Raw genomic sequence first — 21,578 nt, forward strand, 5'->3', positions numbered from 1 at the left:
CTTCTACTTGTGCATTGAAATTGAAACATTGCAATTGATTATTTGTGCCTTGGTTGGTTACAACTTACAACTTACAAGTAACTCTCCATATGCAGACAGTACAGCTGCTGCTACTGATCAAACATTATTACTGACTGAGTCTTGACTCAAACAAAACAAACAGTCTAAGTATCCAAATATCACCCATAGCCATACCATATAACATAATGCCCTCCACTGCACTATATATGAAATCAGAAGAAAGCCGAAGCCCTATGAACCATAATAGCAGCACTGGCTCTGTTAGCTCAATGATCAATTCAAGAGCAATTCAAGAGTTAGGGTAGGAGGGAAGCATCTCCTCCTCCTCCTCTGTCTCCTAAGTGGTCGTGATCAGACTCCTCCTCCTCCTCCTCCTCCTCCTCCTCAGTTGTTGCTGGTTCCAGCTGGTGGTCCTTTTGGGTTGGAGTGTTAAGAAGAGCCAACAGAAAGTTGGTCAACATCTGCTCATAGGAGGGCAACTTGGCATAGCCAGGAAAGTAATTGATGTCAATGACAAAATAGGAGTGAGGGTTCCCAGAATCCCGAATCACATCAAAGTTAAAGAAGTTGAGTTTGAGGCCGAGGCGTATCCCCCTGGCCAGCTCCTCCACAAAGTCAGAAGGAGGCATTTCATGAGGATCATGAGCCAGACCCAGACCATGTTCATCCCCCTCCTGAGGTTGAGGGGAATTCGATATCTGCGAAAACGGCAACACTTGCCCTTCCAATGCGGTCAGCTGCTGCTCCGAAATATCGGGCAAGGAGCTCCGCTTGACGCACTGGACGTATTCGCCAATGACGTAAACCTTGAAGACGACCTCGCCGTGGTTCACAAACTGTTGAAGCAAAATGGGTTGGGTACTAGCACTAGTAGTAGTAGTAGTAGTAGTAGTGAGAAGAAGAGTCTGCAAGCCCTTGGGGTCAAAAACCAAACACATCTCATGCGACTTGGCGCTGCCATTGGCCAGCAAGGGCTTGGCAATCACCGGAAACTCCACCGCACCATCAATAGTATTATTATGAATAGAATCAGGCGACTGGGGGTTTTGAAGCACCACCTGTTTAGGCACAGAGACAGAGATGTTAAATTGGGAATTCAATTTGAGGGCGCTGACGACTTGGAGCATGGAGACCCTGTTGTGGAGGCGCTCAATGGAGTCGGGCGGGTCAAGTATGAGAGTTTGTGGATACTTGGAGGAGTATTGCTTCAACTGGTGGTTCCAGCGGTGGCCGTAGAGCTTGTGGATGATGCAGTGGAATGGGCCTTGTTGGATCAAGGCCTCAGCCGCCTCCTCCTCCGACAAGGAGTCGGTTATTGAAATTGGGACGAAATCAATGCCATTTTGGGAGGCATGGTCGAGGAGAGAGGGCTGGATGAAGCTCTGCTCTTTCTTGGGTGCAAAGGCGTACCCGATGCGGAAGCGTTGGCCTGCTGCTGCGTCTGATGATGATATTTTCATTTTCCTTTTGCTCTTTCTTTCTGTCTGTCTATCTGCGTGTCTTCCTTCCTTTCTCCTAGGTTATATGGTGGGTTCGGTTCGGGTCGACTTCGACGGTCAACCATCGAAGGGAATCCGAATCGGATGCCAATAGAATAAAGAGTTGAATGAGAAGAAAGAAAAAGGAAAGTGGTCCAGTCCTGTCCTGTCCTGGGCTGGGCTGGGCGACTCAGAGATTCTGTTTCTCTTTTAAAGAAGGCTTTTAGGCATGACCATACTCATTCAAGGCTGGGTGGCGGTATTAGGTGAAATTTTATAGTCAAGCGATTATTTTATTAAACTTAAGTGAAATTACTATTCAGATGAATCGTGTGGCTAATATGAAAGTTCACATCCATAGTTACCCCTCACCATTGACTATTAGTAGCTCCCGTCCACACAGATTCTAAAACAAATCTAGAATCATAATAACCTGCTTGCCAGTTTGGCCATACATACATACTAATACTATACTAGACTAGTAACTTTCTCTCCTCAAATTCCATTACGGAAACAAGTTAGGCCAACCAACCAGCCAAACGTACGTTAATAAAAACATATCTCTGAGATTGACTATGAAAAGAGGAATCCATAAGAAAGAAAAATGTTTTATTCTTCTTTTCCTTGTTTATAATGCAATCTCATATCATATGTCACGCCTTCTTCTAATGAAATAATAACACAATCCCTAATGAAATAATATATAAATCTCTCCCGAGTCCAGTTGGGGCGTGAGATGCAAATAGCATAAAGGAGTTCAATTTCCTGTCAAAACACGTGGTTTCAATTGGACTTGGAATCGGATTAGTGTTGTTCATTATAACATTGCCTGGTTTAGGTGCCTAATCATTCCCCACACAAAATGAGACAAATAAATCAACTTTTTCTTCTCCTTCTTTTCCCAAATATTTCTCATTTTAGGTGAGGTGGGCGTAACGTAATCAATTGAAATCCAAATGTTGCACAACTAAAAATTTACCATCAATAGCACCTGAGTTATACTACAGTCCTTCCTTCAGCAGTTCGCCTGTACATGCATCACTCTTTTAACGGACAAGGTAAAGTTTGAGTCATTGAGGGAGATGATTCTCATGCACATGTGTTGATACCACATTATGGAACTGTGCTGCTGATGCAACATTTTGAAACATTGTCGACGGCACCGCGTTCCGCAACTGCATCGCTCTTGTGTCAGGGAGTTGCTGCCACATGTAACACGCATCTATTACTCTATTTTGCTCAATTTTCTTTTTCCCAAAATTACAAGTTCAACACAAAATCTCACCTTAGCGATCAGCATTTGATATTTTCAACTTACAAATGTTACACACGTAGGGAATTCTCTCACACTAAACCATACTTGCAGTTAACTGCCTCACAGAAAAATGCTTCACACGTATAATGATATCTTCAAATCAAAATTATCGGTGTCCATGATCATTCAATTTTGATTCAACTATCTACTAGTTATAAAATGAAAAAAAATATGTTACACTTAACATGCATATAAGCATTGTTCAGTAACCCATCAAGTTCAAAATCTTCACCTCAAACATCCACCATCTAAGAAAAGGATACATATATTTCACATAGCATAAACATAAGCACTGTTCAATAAGTTAATAACCCATTGGGTTCAAAAGGTTTTCCTCAACCTGTTGGTATATCTACAAAAGGCTACAGAATCAAGTATTCTCAAATCAATTTATCAAAGCATGTCAGGAATCCATGATGGTCAGTGAAATTCTGCCATCCTCACTTCTAACTTATGCAAGCAGTATTAGATCCGTGATTTAAATTATGCTCACAATTAGATCATGGCCCCTTATCAAATCCATGTCCAGTATTAATGTTATCTTGTTTTTGGCACAGTGAAATCTCTTGATTGGAAAGACCACAATCTTCAAAAATCATCAGTTTTCAGAGCGGACCCATATTTAGGAATACCTCTATTAAAATTACCCACAATTTACTACATCCAAATTAAATCAGAAAAGGAAGCAATCACCCATAACTAAACTACTATTAGGATGAAAGCATGACATACCATTTGGTGAAAGCCGTCTTGTGTTCCAACACTCGTAGCTTCCAGCTGAGGTACCTGTTATGCCAATTAAGCAAACCTAAACCATCAGTAGTTTTCTTTCAAATTACATGACTCATTCATGTATCAGATTCAAAACTATATTTCAAATGAAAATAAAAATAAAAATAAACAAAAATTGACCATATATAAACTGTCACCATCAGGTACCTTTCCTTTCTTGCTTGCAGTGTTCTCATTCCTAGCCACCTCCTTCCCGGACCCAGCTCTTCTAGGAGTCTTGTTGGCATTACTCACTTTAGGACCAAACAACTTGTCACCAGATGCTGTGCTGCATTGATTCTCTTCATCAACACCGCAAATACCATGTATTGCTGGGTCATTAGGTTTTGCATTGTTCTCAACAACGTTGTTCAAACTTGCACATTGCTTCAAAGCTTCTTTTATTGCACATAATGCTACATCATAACTCTCTTGAGATAGTGACCCTTCCTCACCCAGTATTATAGCTCGTCGACATAAATCATTGTAACGACGGACTTTAGACTGAACCTCATCCAATCTTTCGCCAATGGCATGCCTGCTCATAGCAGCATTTGTCCATCGTTGCAATATATATTTGGAAGGGATTGTGAAAACACCAGACATTTGAAGAACAACAATAGCATGTCTACACAGATAGCCTTTATATTCAAATGAGTGGCAAGAACAATATATATCTGATTTTGATTCATTCCACTCCACTACATAATTCTGATTGTCTTCAAAGTCTTTTACACTGTACGTTGTCGACATGCCATCTTCATTTTCTTTCTTAAGATGACAAGCAGCTGCACCCAGAACCTCAACTTGGAAGTTTTTGAAAACCTCGTGCGTGTACACTAGTGACATTTGTTTCTCAAAAGGTGATGGAGACTTCAACTCGGGTGTTTCATGCCAAGCATCAAAATTTGATTTTGCTTCCTCTTCATACCTATCTTCAAGAATTACTCTGTATCTTTCCATAAACTCACGCAGTGAAGTTTCCCCTTGAATATATTTGTCAAACGAAGAGTTGAGACTTTCTGACCGTGAAGTTGGAGACAGCCCAGCAAAGGATATATCTCTCATGAAAGTAGGCACCCAATGAGTACGATCTTCATACAAGGACTGCATCCATTCAACCTCCCTGAGATTAAATCTATCAAGTAGTTTCCACCATCTCTTTTCAAATTGTTGTTCTGACCAGGACTTAAAAATACACTTATTAAATTTTCCCACAAAACTATCATGCCACATGCTCAAAAACTCGAGGTGCCTATGTATCTTCTCCATTATATGCCATAAACAAAAGCAATGGCTTGTGCCTGGAAATACTGCTGCAATAGCTGCTTTGATGGCGTTGTTCTGGTCGGTCAGTATTACTCGTGGAGCCTGTTCCCCCATTGCTATAAACCAGGTTTGCATTAGCCAGACAAAAGTATAAACTGTCTCGTCTGCAATCAAGGCACAGCCAAGTAATGTGGGTTGAATATGATGGTTCACTCCTATAAAAAGAACCAAGGGTATTTTATACTTGTTAGTGAAGTATGTGGTGTCAAAGAAAACAACATCATTGAAGTTAGTGTAATCTTCCATTCCTTTGGCATCAACCCAGAACACATTTCTCAACCTATGCTCTTCATTTAGATCAACTGCATAGAAGAATTTTGGATTCTCTTCCTGCATGCAAATAAAATATTCAAGTAGCACTTGAGCATCCCCTGCTTCTAAAACCAAACTCCGTCCCTTGTCATGCTGATTTCTCAAGTAACTCTCTAAACAGTCAACATTTTGATAGGCACTGAAGAGGCTGGATACTGCAGCTAAATTCTTCCGTCTCCGTATTCTAACATCATTGTTAAGCGGGTCTGTATTTCTGTGGCTGCGAAAGAAATGTGCTTGAGCTGGTAAGAGCTCATGGTTGTGCTCCTTTACGAAACTATAGACATACCAATTACCATTTGGCCTGCGCTTCACATGCATGCTTGCCTTGCAACCAATTTTCGGAGAAGGTCGAGGATTAATGGCATCATCAGACTGTTGCTTATTGCCATATCTAATGCATGAAAATTTGGCATCAATGAATTCCTTGGATGCTCTAGACCGACGACTGCTCAACTTAGCAGTGCCGAAGCCCACAGACTTGGCATATGCTTTGTAAAATGTATATGCGGCTTCATGGGATTCAAACTCCATGGCATCATGAGGCTCTAGAGTTGAAGTGGCCGTGAGGGTGAGGGTATTAGAATCCATGAGGGTTGTGGGAAAATTCAAATCCACTCTGCATCCACCATGCACTTCACCTTCAAAAGCGCTCGCAAAGGGTCTAAAGGTTTTCATAGGTCCCATAAACATTGAACACAAGCTTCTCCCATGGAAATAAATTAAAAATTTGGCTCGGTGTTCCCATTACCAAGGCAGCCTGATGCAGGATATGATATGATACAATGGTGTGTACAAACGTGCGAGCAAGAATTTTACTAGTTATCTGATTCTCAAGTAGATGAAGAGATGTACCAAATAGGAAGTGATCAGTAACCCTAAAGTTAAGAAGAAAGTGGAAGCAAACACACAGAGATGATGAAAGAATATACTGCTACTCACTCACTTTGCTTATTGCTAGAGAGATGAGATCCACTGGACTTGAGCTAGCTAGGGTTTCAAAACTTTGAACATGGAAGAGATGATAAGCCCTCCTTCTTCCCTCTTCTTCTTCTTCGCCAATTTCTCATTCAGGCGAGCAGCCCCTTTCCTTTGGGATTTTTTACTTTTTTTTTTTTTCCTTTCAATTTTTTAAAACAATCAAAAACTGAAATGGAAGGTGAAATTTGCTGAAATTATCCTATTTTAAATTTAATTTTTATTTAACAAATGAACAGTACAGAGAGTCGAGGCCCGGACTTGAGCAGGACATGATTTGGCCCAATATGGCAAAAGGCCCATAAAGGCCACGTCACCGCCAGCGTCAGTCTCTCTCACTCAGACGCCGTAGACGGAGTCTGTGGTGGCGTGGCGTGGCGTATAACGGTATATATAGGCCCAATTGATAATTGATAGCGCATCAGGAAGAGATTCGGAAAGAGATAGTGAGGATGAAGAACTTCAAGCCCTTCTTCGTTGAAAGCTCATTCGCTCGCTCACGCCCAACATCATCCAACCCTTTCTTCCTCTCCTCCCAACGCGTCAGTCTCTCTCTCTCTCTCTCTCTCTTCATGTATTACACACAGTATTATTTAATTCATTTATTATTGCTTCTTTTCTTGTTACGTAATGGAAGGGAATGGCTTTCCTGAGCTGAGAGCTTACAGTTATTTCATTGTTTGGAAACTATAGTGCGAGTTTAGTGGGAGGGGTACGGTACCTCCTTTCATATCATCATTTGTTCTAATGATTATTGAACTTTGCAGAAGTTTGCAGCTTCAGCCTCAGTGTCCCAAGACGAAGGTGAAACAGTTGCCTTTCCTAATTCCTAGGTGATAATGTCTCAATGCCTCAACGTCTCAATGTCTCAATGTCTCAATGTCTCAATGCCTCAGCTCACAATGTTTCTATCATTTGTCACAAACTCATAGACATTCCACTTTTGGTATTGCCTACTACCATCTTCCTTTTTGCAGGGAGGGTTATTGATTATTCTTATGGCCTTAACTTGGCTTTGGCTGGAAAAGGTGTAATTGTCAAGGACCAAGCTTTTCTAAATTTGAACTCCTCTCAACTACAACACAAGGGTGCAACAATTGCAGGCATACTTTTTATCATCCTATCAGTTTGGTATCAATCAATTAATATCAGTTGTTACATTCAGATTCAGTTACTTAAACTTTTTATTCCCCTTTTGTTTCCCTCTTAGAATCATTGTCAGGGCTTCCACTTCTTGTTAGAGGACATGTCCCTGGAGGAGGACCTTCTGAAATTTCCAAGCCACACTTCACTAAACTTTTAAAACAGGCACGTTTGAATTTTTCCCTTTCTTCTTTCTTCTTTCTTCTTTCTATTTCCTTGCTCGCCTTACATTTTCCACCATGTTTATTTCTCCATGATGTTTATTATACTGTCTTTTATTTTATATTATCAGGTCACAAATCATATATCATCCATCTCAAACATTTTTGTTCATGACGGGGCTATTGGCTCATCACCAAAATGTGATGCGAAAGTTCGTTTAATAAGTGATAGTCCGTCTGCGATGCTGTCACTATCCCGTATGCTCTGGGAGACTCCCACCCGTGCAGTTTCTCACGATTCATGCCCCTTAACAGTTTATGTGGCTACTTCTATAAGGTAATAAATTTTCATTGCCTAATATGTGTCTTGTCGAATTATTTGTGCAGCCAACTACAACATGCATAAGAATTTCTTATGCAGTCAATTGCTGAGATATTCTCTCTGGACTAGTTTTTGTTTTTATGTTCTAGCTGCTAGAGCTTTAGCAGATTGTATCGTTTTGTCAAATTTATTACTCTAACTAAATACCTATCCAATTCGTACTTTTGATCGTGCAGTCCAGGCATTGGGGAAAGTATTGGCCTTGGATCCAAAGAAAATGATGGATTCATAGCTGCTGATATTGAGCGCTCATCACTTATTTTATGTGGTAAAGCGTTCTCAGATTCAAATGCAACTAAAGAAGCACTAGCTGCCTTGTCTGGGCCTGTTATATTTGCAAGAGGAGGCCTTCCATTATCTGCAAGGTACAGTTCTCTGTTCTTTTGTTGAGCATTGTAGTTTTTATTTGTATGGCATGGGTGAGTTACACTGGGAGGTTGCAAATTTTCAGGCTTCTAGTGTCTGGTGATTCTGTGGTTCTTTTATTTGCACCCAAAAGGACCTTTAAGAGTTGCAGAGATCTGTTGGTGCCTTCAGATGCAGGTGTAATTCTTTCTTCTAAAGGTCTTGCCTTTTTGTTTCAAACTGGTGGATCAAATCTATTCACATTGCCAGCTTCTGTATTCCTTGCATCTTCTGACAGGTAATAGAACCCTGTAGTGATAGTGAATCGTTTGAATTCTTTTTGGCATGTTTAGAATAGGTTTGGCTGTGCTGGCTCAACTGTTACCCTGCGCATATCACTACACCGTGAATTGATTCTGTCTTCCAAATGGCTATTGGTTGTACCTGTCTAAAGAAGGATAATGTTAGCTGAAGTTGCAAATTTGTGTTTGACATCAACTGGAACTTTTACTTTTCCTCTATGGTGTACTTTTCTTTTCTGTCAAAAGTTTTGTTTGGTTCTCGCTGTTCATTTCTGAGTATGTTGTTGCATATCAGTAATTTGTCCGAATAATCCACACTGCTTCCTTTCATGTTACCACTCTTTCCTAATGTGTCCTGTGTGTAAAGAACTTGCCTTATCTTTTTCTTTTTTTTCTTACTCTGTAAATGCAGTTCTGGTGTTATCCCTTCTGTTTCAAAGCTCTCCCCTGGCCAGGCAGCTTATCACTTTTTGGCTGGTTATCAGAATGGGAAGTTCATACCTGCATACAACAAAGGCACTTGGTCCATTGACCCGTTGGAACTAGCTAAGGCGTTTCTGTCCAAGGTCAATACTAAAACTAATTGTTTCTTGAATATTATGCTTTGGTAATATCTTGTTATACATTTATCATTTATGTGAACAATTTATCTTTCTGCATGGTTCTGCAGTTGAAAGATGACCAGATCTCATCTTACCTGTTCAATGTCGATGGAGGAGAAAATAATGTAAATGGTAAGAGAGATTGGGACAAATTCAACTCTCTGTTGGATAGGTCATGAGAGCGAGCCGCTTGATATAGTTACTCAGTTTTCATTGGCATCCTAGAAATCGTTTTTTTCTCTTCTTTCTTTCTTCTCCCTGCCTGTTGTGGGTTTGTGTGGCTTATCTTCTTATACGTGAACTAAAGAGTTTCTAGACTTAAAAATGTTGTTACTCTTTGCTTTTTTAGATTTTATTCAACTTAGTCCATTTGTTGATATCTATATTTATATATCAGGCTCGGATTTTGTTAAGGTGGTGCAATCAACGTTGTCCGAGAACATCCCACCATTTCGAGCTAAAAGTAACCTCGTGACCCCTTTATTGTCCTCCCCTTGTTATTGGGGAAGAATATATATATATATATATATATATTATGTGGTATATAATGTTAAACTTAACTGGTAATATTGGAATACATCGTTCCCAGGTGGGGGGGATCTTGAAGAAAAGTACAAGAGCTTCCTGTTGAGCAAATTTCCAGACTTGCCAGAGGAATTCTCGTTCTAAGATATTAACACGTTGCAGTTACGTTATGGATTTAAACATTTTCCCTTAAAACGTTTGCAGTTGGAAGACACAACAGAGAGGTTGAGCAACAAACAAACTGAAGAAACTCAAGGTGTTCTTTGACAGTCGTCTTCGAGTCCACAATTAATTTGAATCCGATTATGCCTCTCTCTTTTTCTTTTTCAAAATCTTGTATGCTTAGGTTTATTTTACCTCAGGCTTTGACCCCAATACCAAAAGAATGATTAATTTAATTGTTGTATTTTTTTATCTGATAATTTAATTGTTGTATTTTTTTATCTGATAATTTAATTGTTGTAGATCTTAGATTAAGAGGACTCTCCGTCGTCAATTTGCACATGATAAAATGCCCCCCCTATTAACAATTTAACTTAACCCATGATTCATAATAGTTTCAAAACAGTAATATAGTAATATTACATGTAATCTTATGTTCGTCATTCAGTTTCCATATCTACATCACCGCGTATACAAAACTGAAAGACATACACAACTACTTTTTAGATAAACCCATCCGCCCCGCCAAATATTAATATTAATAAATAATGAGTAGGATACCCGCAAGTACCTGAACATGTGGGTTCGGTATTTTTCACACAGAATTAAGACTACATGTCGCAACCCGCAGTGGTGCAATGTATAATCTCAACAGGAATAATCCTTAAGCACTCAGTGACATAGAAACAATCGAAGAGAGCTTAAACTTGCGGAGTTTATCAGAACTTTCTGGCTGAAAGAGAACCTCTGTACTCGACCTTACATTTACTTCCTTCCACTCAGAAGCTGAAGCTCCTTCGCTACGATAATCACGAGGAGAGTACAAAACTTGAAGCCTTGAAGGGGCTGCCAAAAATAAGAGGGCCAATTTATTAACATATATCCAATGTCTACTATAACGATTATAAAATTCCAAGTTCCCAACCTAATCAGGATGCATCATTTATCATTTTGTACTAGTTAAGCTTAAAGTAATACTAAAAAGTGAGAAAGATTATAACTCAGGGGATTACCAAATCCAAGCATGCTCGTCTTTTGGACAACAAGGCGGCTAATTTTTGATCTTTTGATATTTCTCAAAGCCTCGACATCTTCCTGCTTACCCTTAAATTCCAGAAACTCCCCAAGAACATACTTATTACCTTTGAGCTCCAACCTGCAGGCCAATCAGGAAACAATATTTTTTTTTTCAAGTGGCAAACAATCTGCTATCTCTAGGAACCAAAGAAATAAAAACACTAAACAGCATCCACATAAATGAATTCATTGTATACCAAACAGCCTAGTTCCCTGTGATTCCAACTTGTATGAAAAGGAATGGCTTAATAATTACCCTCAGCATAGTTGAGGAGGCGCCTAATCCCAAGTGACTTCATCTCAGTGAAGAGTTAGATGACTTTGTAGTGGATTTGTTAGATGACTTCTATGTATCGGCTTACCCATATATCTACATATAAGTATGTGTGGGTGTCTGTGTGTGTCTGTGTACTGTGTATATCAATATTTTACGTCAGATTAGAACTGAGTTGGCTTCACCAAGGCCTCATAAGTAGCAACCATTCAAAGTAAAGATGGCAACGAACCTATCCCACATTGGGGCCGTACTAAGGATGAAATTAAGCTTCTGATGTATAGATTCTTGCATCTCTTTCTTTCCACCACGGAAGGCACCCTTAATCCAACCAGAAAACATACTTTTTGGTTCTGGTTTCAGCTGTACCCACTGGTCATAGGTTACAACTTCTGATGGAAAATTGCTTGACTGAATGGTACTGCAAGAAAAAAAATATGTGTGAGCAAATGCAGAAATGTTAGTAACAACAGAACCAATTAGATCCCACATCCCCCCTAAATGTTTTTCTTAAAGACCATCTGCAATACATAGCTTTACACGTCAAGACCTTTAAACCACATATATCCTACTCCTACATGTCAACAACTCTCAAGCACCTCGCTCTGATAGTGTTTTAAAATCCTCCAATGGGGAAAGAAGACAATGGGCTGCCTTATGAACAACATCAAATATAGATTCTATGAATATCTCGATTGCTAAATGAAGATCCCGTTGCACATAAGTTGAAGATGAGAAGACCAGCGGAGAGAAAAGAAATGATGCATGTGCTTTGCAAAATGGTACATAGAGTACTCTACGCAGATAACTCAATGATGCTCAATCACGATCACTAGTAATATTCAAAGCAAAAAAAAAAGAATGAAAATAGAAAACAGGGCAGTAGCTATGTGGATGGAAATTGTACTGAGAAGTCCAAGTAAGAATAAGTAAGAGCAACAAAGAACAGATCTTATGTTGCATCCAAAAGATGAGAGGGATAATCGCAAGACATCCACTGGTTATCTAGACACCAGAACAAACCATCACCATTTTCTATCAGTTGAATGGGTATAGAGTTATAATAATCAAATCATGATAAAACTCCAGAACGTACCAAACTTTAGGATTGGAAAGTATTACTTTGCAAGACAAATATCCTTCTGGTAAAGCAACTCCTCTTTGTTCTAGATATGACTCAAGAATCGAAGCTTGTTTTTTAGTCTCCGCCACCTGAAAGGTATAACAATTGAAGAGACATAAGAAAGGCCAAGTTCCCGATTTCCCTTTGTGTGTTTTTTTTTCTTTGCCCCCTCATAGATATGACTGTAAATGTAGTAGTGCATGATCTGGAAAACCAAATAGAAGTGTATCGAGAATATCCATGTGATGTCTACGAAAATGAAATCTATACAGAAAAGGAATCGAGAATGTATAGTGTGCGTGCATTGGATAAGTCATGAATTTGTGAGTGGAAAAATAAGTGAGCATCACACTATCTGAGTAGGCAGCAAAAGCAATGAACATGAACATGCTAGGAGTAAGACTTACAGGATCAGGATGGTGCTCCGTTTTGTGTTTACTGTAGCCCTCACAAACCCAGCTGCCATCTGGATTGACTGAGATCAATCCTGAGAAATTCTTGACGGCTATCACCACTGCCTCCCTTTGATTTTTTATTTTTTATTTTTTATTTTGATTGAAAAACAAACCAACAAAAGCAGGAACAAGCAACAGATTGGTGAGGATTTTATCGTCTAATCTAATTAGAAAAAAAGGCATAAAATAAAAGGAGAAAGAGAAGGATGTTGATAGACTACCCTTTGGAGACGAGAACCAAATCGATATTCTGAGGGGTAGCGGTATCAGCATCGGGAATCCGGAGGCCCGCATAGACCTTGCCGCCATAAAGCTTGACAAGCCTCTCGCCGACGGAGAAGAGAGCCTTAGAATCAGAGGTCTCCACGTCCAAAACGTCGTCGTCGTCGGAGAAGAAGCACCTGTACAACCTGTATATTATCAGACCGCAGATGATCTCTAACCACATCCTCCTTTTTCCTTGATGATACTCTCTGGATTTGACTAATCCAATATTTCAAAGAGTACTTGTAAATTTCTTCGGGTAAATATATAATATATAGAGATTTTTTATTTAAACCTCACACTTCTCTTTGTTCACCCCATATTCTAAGTTCGAGTTCAATTTTCCTGTTTCCATTTCTCCTGTTCCCACATGTTTCTTTCTTATTTTATTGACATGTGTCCTCACTTAACATGCCACAAAACACTGTTAACTTTGAATCAAATTATTTATAAATAAAAAAACTCAAAATTGAAGTAAAAGATAAAACGCAGCAGCCACCCCCCGAACCTCAACCTCCACCCACCACAACCACCCCACCCTAGTAGCGACGATCCCTTTTTATTTTTATAGATGCGATCATGGAGGCGTTACCCTTGAGACAAACAACAAGCCTAAACAGGACAGACTAGCTGAGTTCTAGTCACCCTTGAGACATCATCAGCCAATATAGAGCTCACCCAAACAGGAGGAGTTGCAAACGCATAAAATCCCAAGTCCACATTGTAGCTCCAAGAGGCAAGACAATCAGCCACACAGTTCTTTCCTCTATAAATATGTTGCACCACACAATTGTCAATATTCTTCATGGAGGCGTTGTTGTCTTTGGATTGCATTGATTTGGGAATAGCTAGGCCATGAAGAATATTTGTGGGACATGCGAAGAACAACTTCCTTCAATTTTCAATCCTCACTCACACATCAGAAAACAAGAGTTTTCTTTCACTTAAAGAATCGGATATCCCTCCACCCCGGGAATGTCGAGGCAGAGGACGTGGTGAGGGTTTGGATCTGGTGTGGCGGTGCAAAAAGAGAGAGAGAGAGAGAGAGAGAGAGAGAGAGAGGGGAAAATAGGGCATGTTTGTTGAAATGAAGGGACCATAAAAGATGAAGGCATAGATGTGGATTTGGATATGTTGCCATCGCTGCTTGGGGGTGGTAGTGGGTGCCGGAGAAGATGAAATGACCGTGCTTTTGAATAAATTTATTTTAACATTTAATATTTTGTTAATAAAAATGACACTTAACAGAGTTAACCTTCTGTTAAGTTAGAGGACACATGTCAATAAAATAAGAAAGAAACAGGTGGGAACAGGAGAAATGGAAACGGGGAAACTGAACTCTCTCCTTTAAGTTCACCCCAACTTCTAATTTAAATTTTCACAATTTCTAAGAAAACCCCACCATCTTCCCAAACTACCCTTAAATACACCCCAAGTTGAAAAAATAAAAAATAAAAGAGTTTTTCTATTTAAACTCCCACTATCTTCCTCCTACAAACTATATAAAAAAGCATATATCTAAATTGAATAGCGGGGGAAAAAATGAAGAATGCCCCTATTTTTTGAGAAGAAGATGAAGGTTCATGTGCTTGCCGCAAGACAGATAGACTCGCTAACTATTACAGTATATCGTTCACTATCAATGGAAAGAGATCCTAGACCAAATAAAGATTTCTAAGTTAGAAATTAAATGAGGAGATATTTATTTGCATTGTAGACAAGAAGGTGCAACTTATCTCGGCAAGAACAAATTTCACTTACACAAAGCTACAGTAATCATTTATTGTTTACTTTTGAGCATATAAGAAGTTAAGTCAATATAAAATTTTAAATAAAAAATCAGAACAACCAAGCAATCAACAAAGGGAAGAGAATAAGATCATTACAGCCAAGCAATCAACAAGCCTTTCTATCAACCCCCATGCAGAATTTAAAGAGGTAAGCTCCTCAACGTTTTACGTCTTTAAAGAAAAGAGTAATCCAACAATAGGATGTAGAGGAATTTGTATTTTTCTAAGGACAATGCTTGGCTCTTGATATATCAGGAGCCATTCCTCCTCAACACCTTATGTGGCATTCTTAAAAATCGACACATGTTTTTTTTAATAATAATTATTTTATTTTAATTTTAATTTTTTTATTTTTCCTCACTTACTCTTTCTTTCTCCCTCTTCTCACCCACTCACCTCTCCTCTCCTCCCGTGCTCTCTCTTATCTCATCTTTCCATCACTCCATCTCTTTCCCTACAACTCAGATCTAGAGTAGAGAGAGTGGCACAAGAGAAAATTTTTCTCCCCCAAGTTGTACCCTGGAATCTTCCACCATTGCTAAAATTTTTAGAACTTCCCAATAAATAACTAAATTAAATTAAAAATTAAAAAGGAGAGAAATCAAGATATAGTGTTTGGGTGATGATGATGGAGGATGAGTGATTGGGTGGTGATGACGATGATGATGGAGGAGGGGTGATTGGAGAGAGAACGGGGAATGGGGGAGGGGGAGGGGAGGTGACGCGGAGATGGATGACAGTGGTCGACGTTGATGTCGAGGATGGAAGATGGCAACGATGGGAAGAGAAAGGAGATGAGAGAAGAGAGAGTTGGGGGAGGAGAGGAGAGTGGGTGAGAAGAGAAAGAGGGAGAGTCGGTGAAAAAAACCAAAAAACATGTGTCGATTTTTAAGGAGGCCACATAAGGTGTTGAGGAGGAATGGCTCCTGATTTATCAGAAGCCAAGCATTGTCATTTTTCTAAAACTTAATATGAAGAGTGGTGAGGTGTGTGGAGTTTGTGTATAGATCTATTAGGTTTGAGTATTAAGTTGGATGACCTTTTTTGTCTTTTTACATAATAATAAAACTTACAGCTTAATAATTTAAGTATTGGAGTGAACAAAGAGAAGTACGGAGTTTAAATAGAAAATCTTTAATATATATGTATTTTTCAGTCCTTGTTTATCTGATTTTAGTGAAGGAAGAATCAAAAGTATGAATCTGCAGCCAACGCCATCTACTCTCAACTCTCCTTCCTCTTAGTTAGAGAAAAAAGAAAAGGACTAACGTGGTAATTAATTGTGTAGGACCGACCCACCAAGGAGCCGGAGAGAGAGATGCTTGCTTAACGCGCTCTTTTTTCCTTTCTTTTCTTTTCTTTTCTTCTTTTCTATTTTTTCTTCATAGAGGATTGCTTTATTCTTTGCTTGATTTTGAGGTTTGGGCTGGCCCACTTGGAATTACAAGCTGCAGCAGCAGCAACCCGGTCCATGAAAAGTAAGTGCCATTTTTTTTTGGCGGCTCCTTTGCCTTGAAGATGCAAACTACAAAGAACAATGATATATTTATACATCCCATTTGAAATAGATGAAAGCACATCAAGATACAAGCTCATGTCACCACTCCTTTTAATAAGATCTAAATTGGATGGGGAAAGGAATGGAGAAATGAAGGGGAAAATAAAAATCTCCATCACATACAAGATACTGCCCAGATAGGAAATCACAATTTAAAAAATAAAAATAAAAACCCTAACCATAATACAAACCTCTTCTTTTTTAGCCTATTCTGAAAGCCAGACTCCAAAAAATAGAAAATCAAACACATTTAGGTGCAAAACAATATCCGGTAAACCTGCCTGCCTGCCTGCCTCCTAGTTGGGCACAAGTCGGGCAAAACTGGTCTCTCTACTTCTGGTTGCTTGTGCTCTTCTTCTTGAGTAGACTTCCAAACTTGCGGAGTAAAGGCTTCTTCTTCTTCTGTTGCTGCTGCTGCTTTGATGGAGAGATTCTGCCATCATCAATGCTTTCAGTTGAAGCAACTCCATTAATCTGATCCAACCCCTCCTCACCACCCCCCACCTTTGAGTCCACTTCCTCTTCAAAGGATTCCTGCTCTTGTTCCCTCTCCGGCGAGAATTCTTTCTTTTCAATCTTGCAGCTCTCCCACATCTTATATTCAACTTCTACAGAGTCATCCTCTTTCTCTTTGCTCTCATCTTCTTTTGGTTTCCCATTCAGAGTATCAACTTTAGCAAAATCCACTTGTTCGGCCTTGTCATTCATGACATTATTATTCTCTTGCCATGAATTTTCCCTCTTGGGTTCCTCACATTGATTTGGTTGAAGCTCCATTTTGGGTTTCTCCTCTCTTCCATGCCCATTCTCTTCAGAAAATTCAACTACCTTTGGAAGCAAATCATAGTCCTTCTCACTATCTGTTAGCTCACCATTTTCCTCGGCTTGCTTCTTGGCCACAGCTTCATCAAGTAACTTAGACAACTCCTCAACCTTTGTATGAGAAGCAGCCTCCTTGTCTCGGAGCTCCTCATTCTCTTGAACAATACATTGGAACTCATTTTCTTTGTCCAATACGCTTTCCTTTAATTTCATGTTCTCAGCCTTTGCTTCTGCAAGAGCTTCCTGCAAACAGATAACTTCAGATTCAACTTCCTTCAGGCTCTCTTTCAATTGGGCTTCTTCGTCCTTCAAAGCCCAAGCTTCTTCATTAGTTTCTTTGAGTAAATTTTGCAGCCTGTTTATTTCTTTTTCCCTAGAAGAGTTTTCTTCTTCTGAATGCTTTACACAATTCACCAGGTGAAGTTCTTTCTGCTCCCAGTCAGCCTTTGCGTTGTGGAACTCAGTCTTGCATTGTTCTAGGTTACTTGTAAGAATATCAATTTCATGTTTTGCATCATCAAGCATTGCTTCATACTTTTCGTTGGTTCCTTTCAAGACCATTTTCAGGTCTTCTAGCTGGGACTCATTATTATCATGCTCAGCTTGTCTAGTTAGCAGCTTTTCTTTGGCTTCTCTTGCTTCTCCGGACACTTCATGTAAAGCTGAAGCTAAGCTTTCCATTGCTTTCTTGCTCTTCTCTTCTTCATCCCTGGAATTTTCCAACTCATTTATGAGTTTATTTTTCTCTTCTAATAGGGTTTGAACACTGGATGCTGCAAGCTTCTCATTGCTTAAAGCCTGGATTTTCTCCTCCTTCAGAGTTTCAAGCTCCGACTTAAGTGACTCAATCATTTGTCCCATTTCATAATTTTCTTCCTTGGCCATATCAAGGCAACGTTCTGAGTCCTCAAGATCCCCTCTATGTCTTCCAATTGTAATTTCCAGCAAGCTCACCTTCTCTTTAAGAGCAGAAATTTCAGATTCTGCATCATGCAATAACTCACTGTTTCCCTCAAGTTGTTTCATGACCGAATCTAAAGACTCTGATGCAGACCTCTCCAACTTATTTGCTTCCTCAACCTGCATCTCTAATTCCTCAACCCTATTTTTCCACTCCTCAACTATACTACGTGCATAGGATTCAGCCATCTTGGCTGATTCTAGCTCGACGCTGAGCTGTTCAATGGAAGCCTCTTTCTCTATCAATCTCTCCTCATAACCTTTTGCTTTCTCAAGTTCTTGTTTGAGAGAGTCTACCTCTGATTTAAGGTTTTGCACCATCTGGCTGTTTTCGCTAGCCTCTGTTTCAAGCTTTGAATCTAGCAAGGCCTTCAATTGAGTCAACTCAGCCGAGAGAATCTCCACCTTCTTGGCATGAATCTCAGCAATCTTAGTTGCATCATCAGCATGAATCAGTGCCTGGTTTTTTGCATCACAGGTCATGCTCAGTTCTTGCTTCAACCTTTGAAGTTCCTGAGTGGTAGAGAGTAGAGTGGCCACATCCAGAGCATGTTGGTTCCTCACAGCTTCAAGCTCTTTCTCCCATTCCTCTTCCTTCTTTTGGGATGCTTCAATTCCTGCCTGCTCCAGCTCAACGGCACGAAACTTCTCAATTTCAGAATTCTCCTCAGCTCGCTTTTGAGCCACCAAAGCCTCTCTGAGCTTCTCATGTGCCTCATCGGCCACTTTCTGTGCATCTTTCAATTCATCAATTGCTTTTGCCTTCTCTTTCTCAATCAAAAGTATCTGCTCCTTTGCTTTCTTTAGATCTTCCTGAACGAGAATTAATTGAGCCTGTATTTCTGATCCCTTTGCAACGCGTGTTGGTTGTTTCTGGAAATATTATAAATTAACAATTGTAGATCACAATTCACGTTACTATAAGCCTATGACGTGAGAGACACTTGGTTCCTTTTCAAGAAAGAATCAGAAAAGGGAAAATGAAATAAAAAGTTCAAAATCCATCTCCAATAGCTAGTATTATATTTCTAAAGCATCATTAATATCTATGGTAGAATTTCATTTTCAATTTTCTGTCCAAAGCAGACTAAAACAATTTGTAAGGAAGTAAATGACTGAAGCACTACAAGTGTCACCGGAAAAGAAAAAAATAATAAGTAAAACATAAAAATAAAAATAAAGCAGTAGAATACAAGTGTAGTTGCTAAAACTCACTTCAGGTGGGGTAGTGATCTTTGGTGAGCGGCGGTCAACTGTGGGCTTGGAGTTGACAGAGGTGGTCTTTGGGGAGCGATCAAGTGAAAGGCGAGAATTCTGCAAAGGAGAGGGTGAATCGGAATCTGACTTAGCGACTCCCCTGCTCAGTTTACTAACTCGAGGGGTTGCTGGTGATGCTTTTTTAGGAGTTTCAGATATAATAGCAGATCTGTTCAACTTCAAACTGTCAGCAACATATCCATATTACATCAAGCAAAACAATGCAGACATTATATAATATATATGTATATGTATGAGCACAACACAACCCCTGAACAAAAAATCAAACAGGGGTCCAAAGGATGATGGATCTGGCACAAAATTGGAAATTTATCAAGAGAAAAAGCCCAGACAAGACAACTAAACACAGAATGAGAAAGAGATATATATGAATAATATGTGACAAAATTGTTCAAGAACAGATCCAACGAAAATAAAGATCAAAATCTAAGAATTGAATGAATAACTCATATCAGAATCAAGAATCAAGAAAAAACAAGTAAAACCCGTTTGCAAAAAAATAAATTCAGAATCAGAACCGACGAAAGAAAATAAGTTAGAGAAAATATCAGGAAAAAAAAACCTAGTAGAGAGGAGATGATAAAAGCAGATCCCTCGCACGCACTAATTAGGAAACCGACAACAAAATCCCAAATTGAAAATTTTCATACATTTGTAGAATCTATGGAGACAGAGAATAGGAAGAACGAAATCTGATCTTCCTCTCTCTCATCCCGGCGGCGGCACAGTGCCGGAGAAAGAGATAGAGAGAGGAAGGTAGGGGATGAGAGAGAAGGAGAACTTACTTGGACTTGGAAGACATGGTGGTGGTTGAAGAAAGTGGAAGTGGAAGTGGTAGTGGAGCACTAGGTAGGAAATTTGTGTGAGTGTTATTGTTGTGAGATGGGGTTGGGCAGCTGTCTAAGATCTAAAGATGCTGCCATTGTAAGTGAAAATGTAATATGCAACAAAGTTTTTAGATGACAGATAACATGTTGCTATAATTCCTTCCTTTTATTTTGTTAAAAGAATAAAAATAAAAATAAAAAGAAAAAGAAAAAGGAGCATAAACTAAATAAAAGGAGATGAAGTTGAAGATAAACCAAAACAAGGAATTTACAGAAGAAGGAACGAACAAAAAGTATTTGGGTTGGTTTTCTTGTCTCTCAAATGGCCACACACACTGCACAACTCAGCTTCTTCTGGTATTACTACATGTACTTTGTACTCTCTTTTTTACTTGTTTCTTTCTTACAGAGGGAGTGTCTGTATTTTAGGAACGAGAGCTCGTGAATAGACAAAAGTACCCCTAGTATTTCTTGCCTTTTTCCTTTTAACCTGTCAAGCACACACACACACATTACCAAATGCATGAGACTAAGCCAAAGAGTCAAAGACCTGTCCAGTCTACCATTGCTGCTGCTGCTGCTGGCCCTGCTTTTCGGTAAAGGGAAAATGAGTCGTCATAATTATTTGTAAATCCCGTCCTAAAAATGTCCCCAATTTTACTTTGTTTCTTAAAAGTTATTTTGATCTAATTTACGGTCCAAGACATTGACTTTTTATGTCCCATTTAAGGGGTAAATTTTGGTGTTTAACTATATTTATAACTATTCAAACCCCAAAAAAAAAAAAAAACTATATTTATAACTACAAGTCCGTTTTTATTTCTTCATGTTTAAGAGTTTCGAGAGATGTTTATTTTACAAGTTGAATAAGGAAGATAGCTGAAGTTGAGTTGTTTGAGATTCGATTTAAATTTGAACTTAGAAACTCATTTTATGGAGATGCACTAACAGAGCTTTATCAGAGCTTGAGACCAAACTCATAAAAATGTTGGAGAGAGAAAGAAAACTCAAAACAAATTATTAATGGGTTTTCATCATTAACTGTTTAGATTACATGAAGTAACAAACAATTAATATTTGATTAAACTCAACTGGGGAGCTCCTTTTTTAGGCTTTTATTTTATGTGTATGGTGGGAAGCTGCTAGCAAGCAAACAACAAACCTTGATTAGTTCTTCTTGGTGAGCCAAATTTGATTGGAAAGGAAAGGAATTATCATTAGATTTAGATTTAGATTGTATTAATTAGGTGAGATGTCACCTTTAGAAACGTTGATCAATTATATCCCGCTACTGGTTGCCGTGCCTCAGTGCCTCATGTCTTGC

The 21,578-nt window shown here is 39.1% G+C and overlaps 5 protein-coding genes across 5 annotated transcripts; 1 reads left to right on the plus strand and 4 right to left on the minus strand.

Annotated features, from left to right (window-relative positions):
• Window positions 1-7: 7 nt before the first annotated feature.
• Window positions 8-1,659, minus strand: LOC110758620 (inositol-tetrakisphosphate 1-kinase 2). The gene has a single exon (XM_021960524.2). It carries the CDS (start codon window positions 1,479-1,481, stop codon window positions 318-320), a length of 1,164 nt encoding a protein of 387 aa, XP_021816216.2. The 5' UTR covers window positions 1,482-1,659; the 3' UTR covers window positions 8-317.
• Window positions 1,660-2,260: 601 nt separating this feature from the next.
• FRS4 (FAR1-related sequence 4) lies at window positions 2,261-6,364 on the minus strand. The gene is made up of 4 exons (XM_088249269.1): window positions 6,173-6,364; window positions 3,750-6,052; window positions 3,547-3,596; window positions 2,261-2,701 (listed from the first exon to the last, which is right to left on the minus strand). Exons 2-4 carry the CDS (start codon window positions 5,917-5,919, stop codon window positions 2,570-2,572), a joined length of 2,352 nt encoding a protein of 783 aa, XP_088105395.1. The 5' UTR covers window positions 5,920-6,052; window positions 6,173-6,364; the 3' UTR covers window positions 2,261-2,569.
• Window positions 6,365-6,569: 205 nt separating this feature from the next.
• On the plus strand, window positions 6,570-10,141 carry LOC110758560 (uncharacterized). Its single transcript, XM_021960447.2, has 11 exons — window positions 6,570-6,746; window positions 6,972-7,008; window positions 7,182-7,307; window positions 7,415-7,512; window positions 7,640-7,845; window positions 8,067-8,255; window positions 8,342-8,533; window positions 8,950-9,103; window positions 9,208-9,271; window positions 9,537-9,602; window positions 9,729-10,141. Exons 1-11 carry the CDS (start codon window positions 6,657-6,659, stop codon window positions 9,806-9,808), a joined length of 1,302 nt encoding a protein of 433 aa, XP_021816139.1. The 5' UTR covers window positions 6,570-6,656; the 3' UTR covers window positions 9,809-10,141.
• A 46-nt stretch (window positions 10,142-10,187) lies between these two features.
• LOC110758606 (plasma protein) lies at window positions 10,188-13,275 on the minus strand. The gene is made up of 6 exons (XM_021960509.2): window positions 12,977-13,275; window positions 12,708-12,822; window positions 12,274-12,389; window positions 11,410-11,598; window positions 10,840-10,982; window positions 10,188-10,672 (listed from the first exon to the last, which is right to left on the minus strand). Exons 1-6 carry the CDS (start codon window positions 13,201-13,203, stop codon window positions 10,491-10,493), a joined length of 972 nt encoding a protein of 323 aa, XP_021816201.1. The 5' UTR covers window positions 13,204-13,275; the 3' UTR covers window positions 10,188-10,490.
• Window positions 13,276-16,335: 3,060 nt separating this feature from the next.
• LOC110758580 (WEB family protein At3g02930, chloroplastic) lies at window positions 16,336-20,558 on the minus strand. Its single transcript, XM_021960476.2, has 3 exons — window positions 20,213-20,558; window positions 19,365-19,575; window positions 16,336-19,022 (listed from the first exon to the last, which is right to left on the minus strand). Exons 1-3 carry the CDS (start codon window positions 20,227-20,229, stop codon window positions 16,698-16,700), a joined length of 2,553 nt encoding a protein of 850 aa, XP_021816168.2. The 5' UTR covers window positions 20,230-20,558; the 3' UTR covers window positions 16,336-16,697.
• Window positions 20,559-21,578: the final 1,020 nt, after the last annotated feature.

This window comes from Prunus avium, chromosome 2 (assembly GCF_965620075.1).
Source record: "Prunus avium chromosome 2, drPruAviu1.hap1.1, whole genome shotgun sequence".
Taxonomy (NCBI): Eukaryota; Viridiplantae; Streptophyta; class Magnoliopsida; order Rosales; family Rosaceae; genus Prunus; species Prunus avium.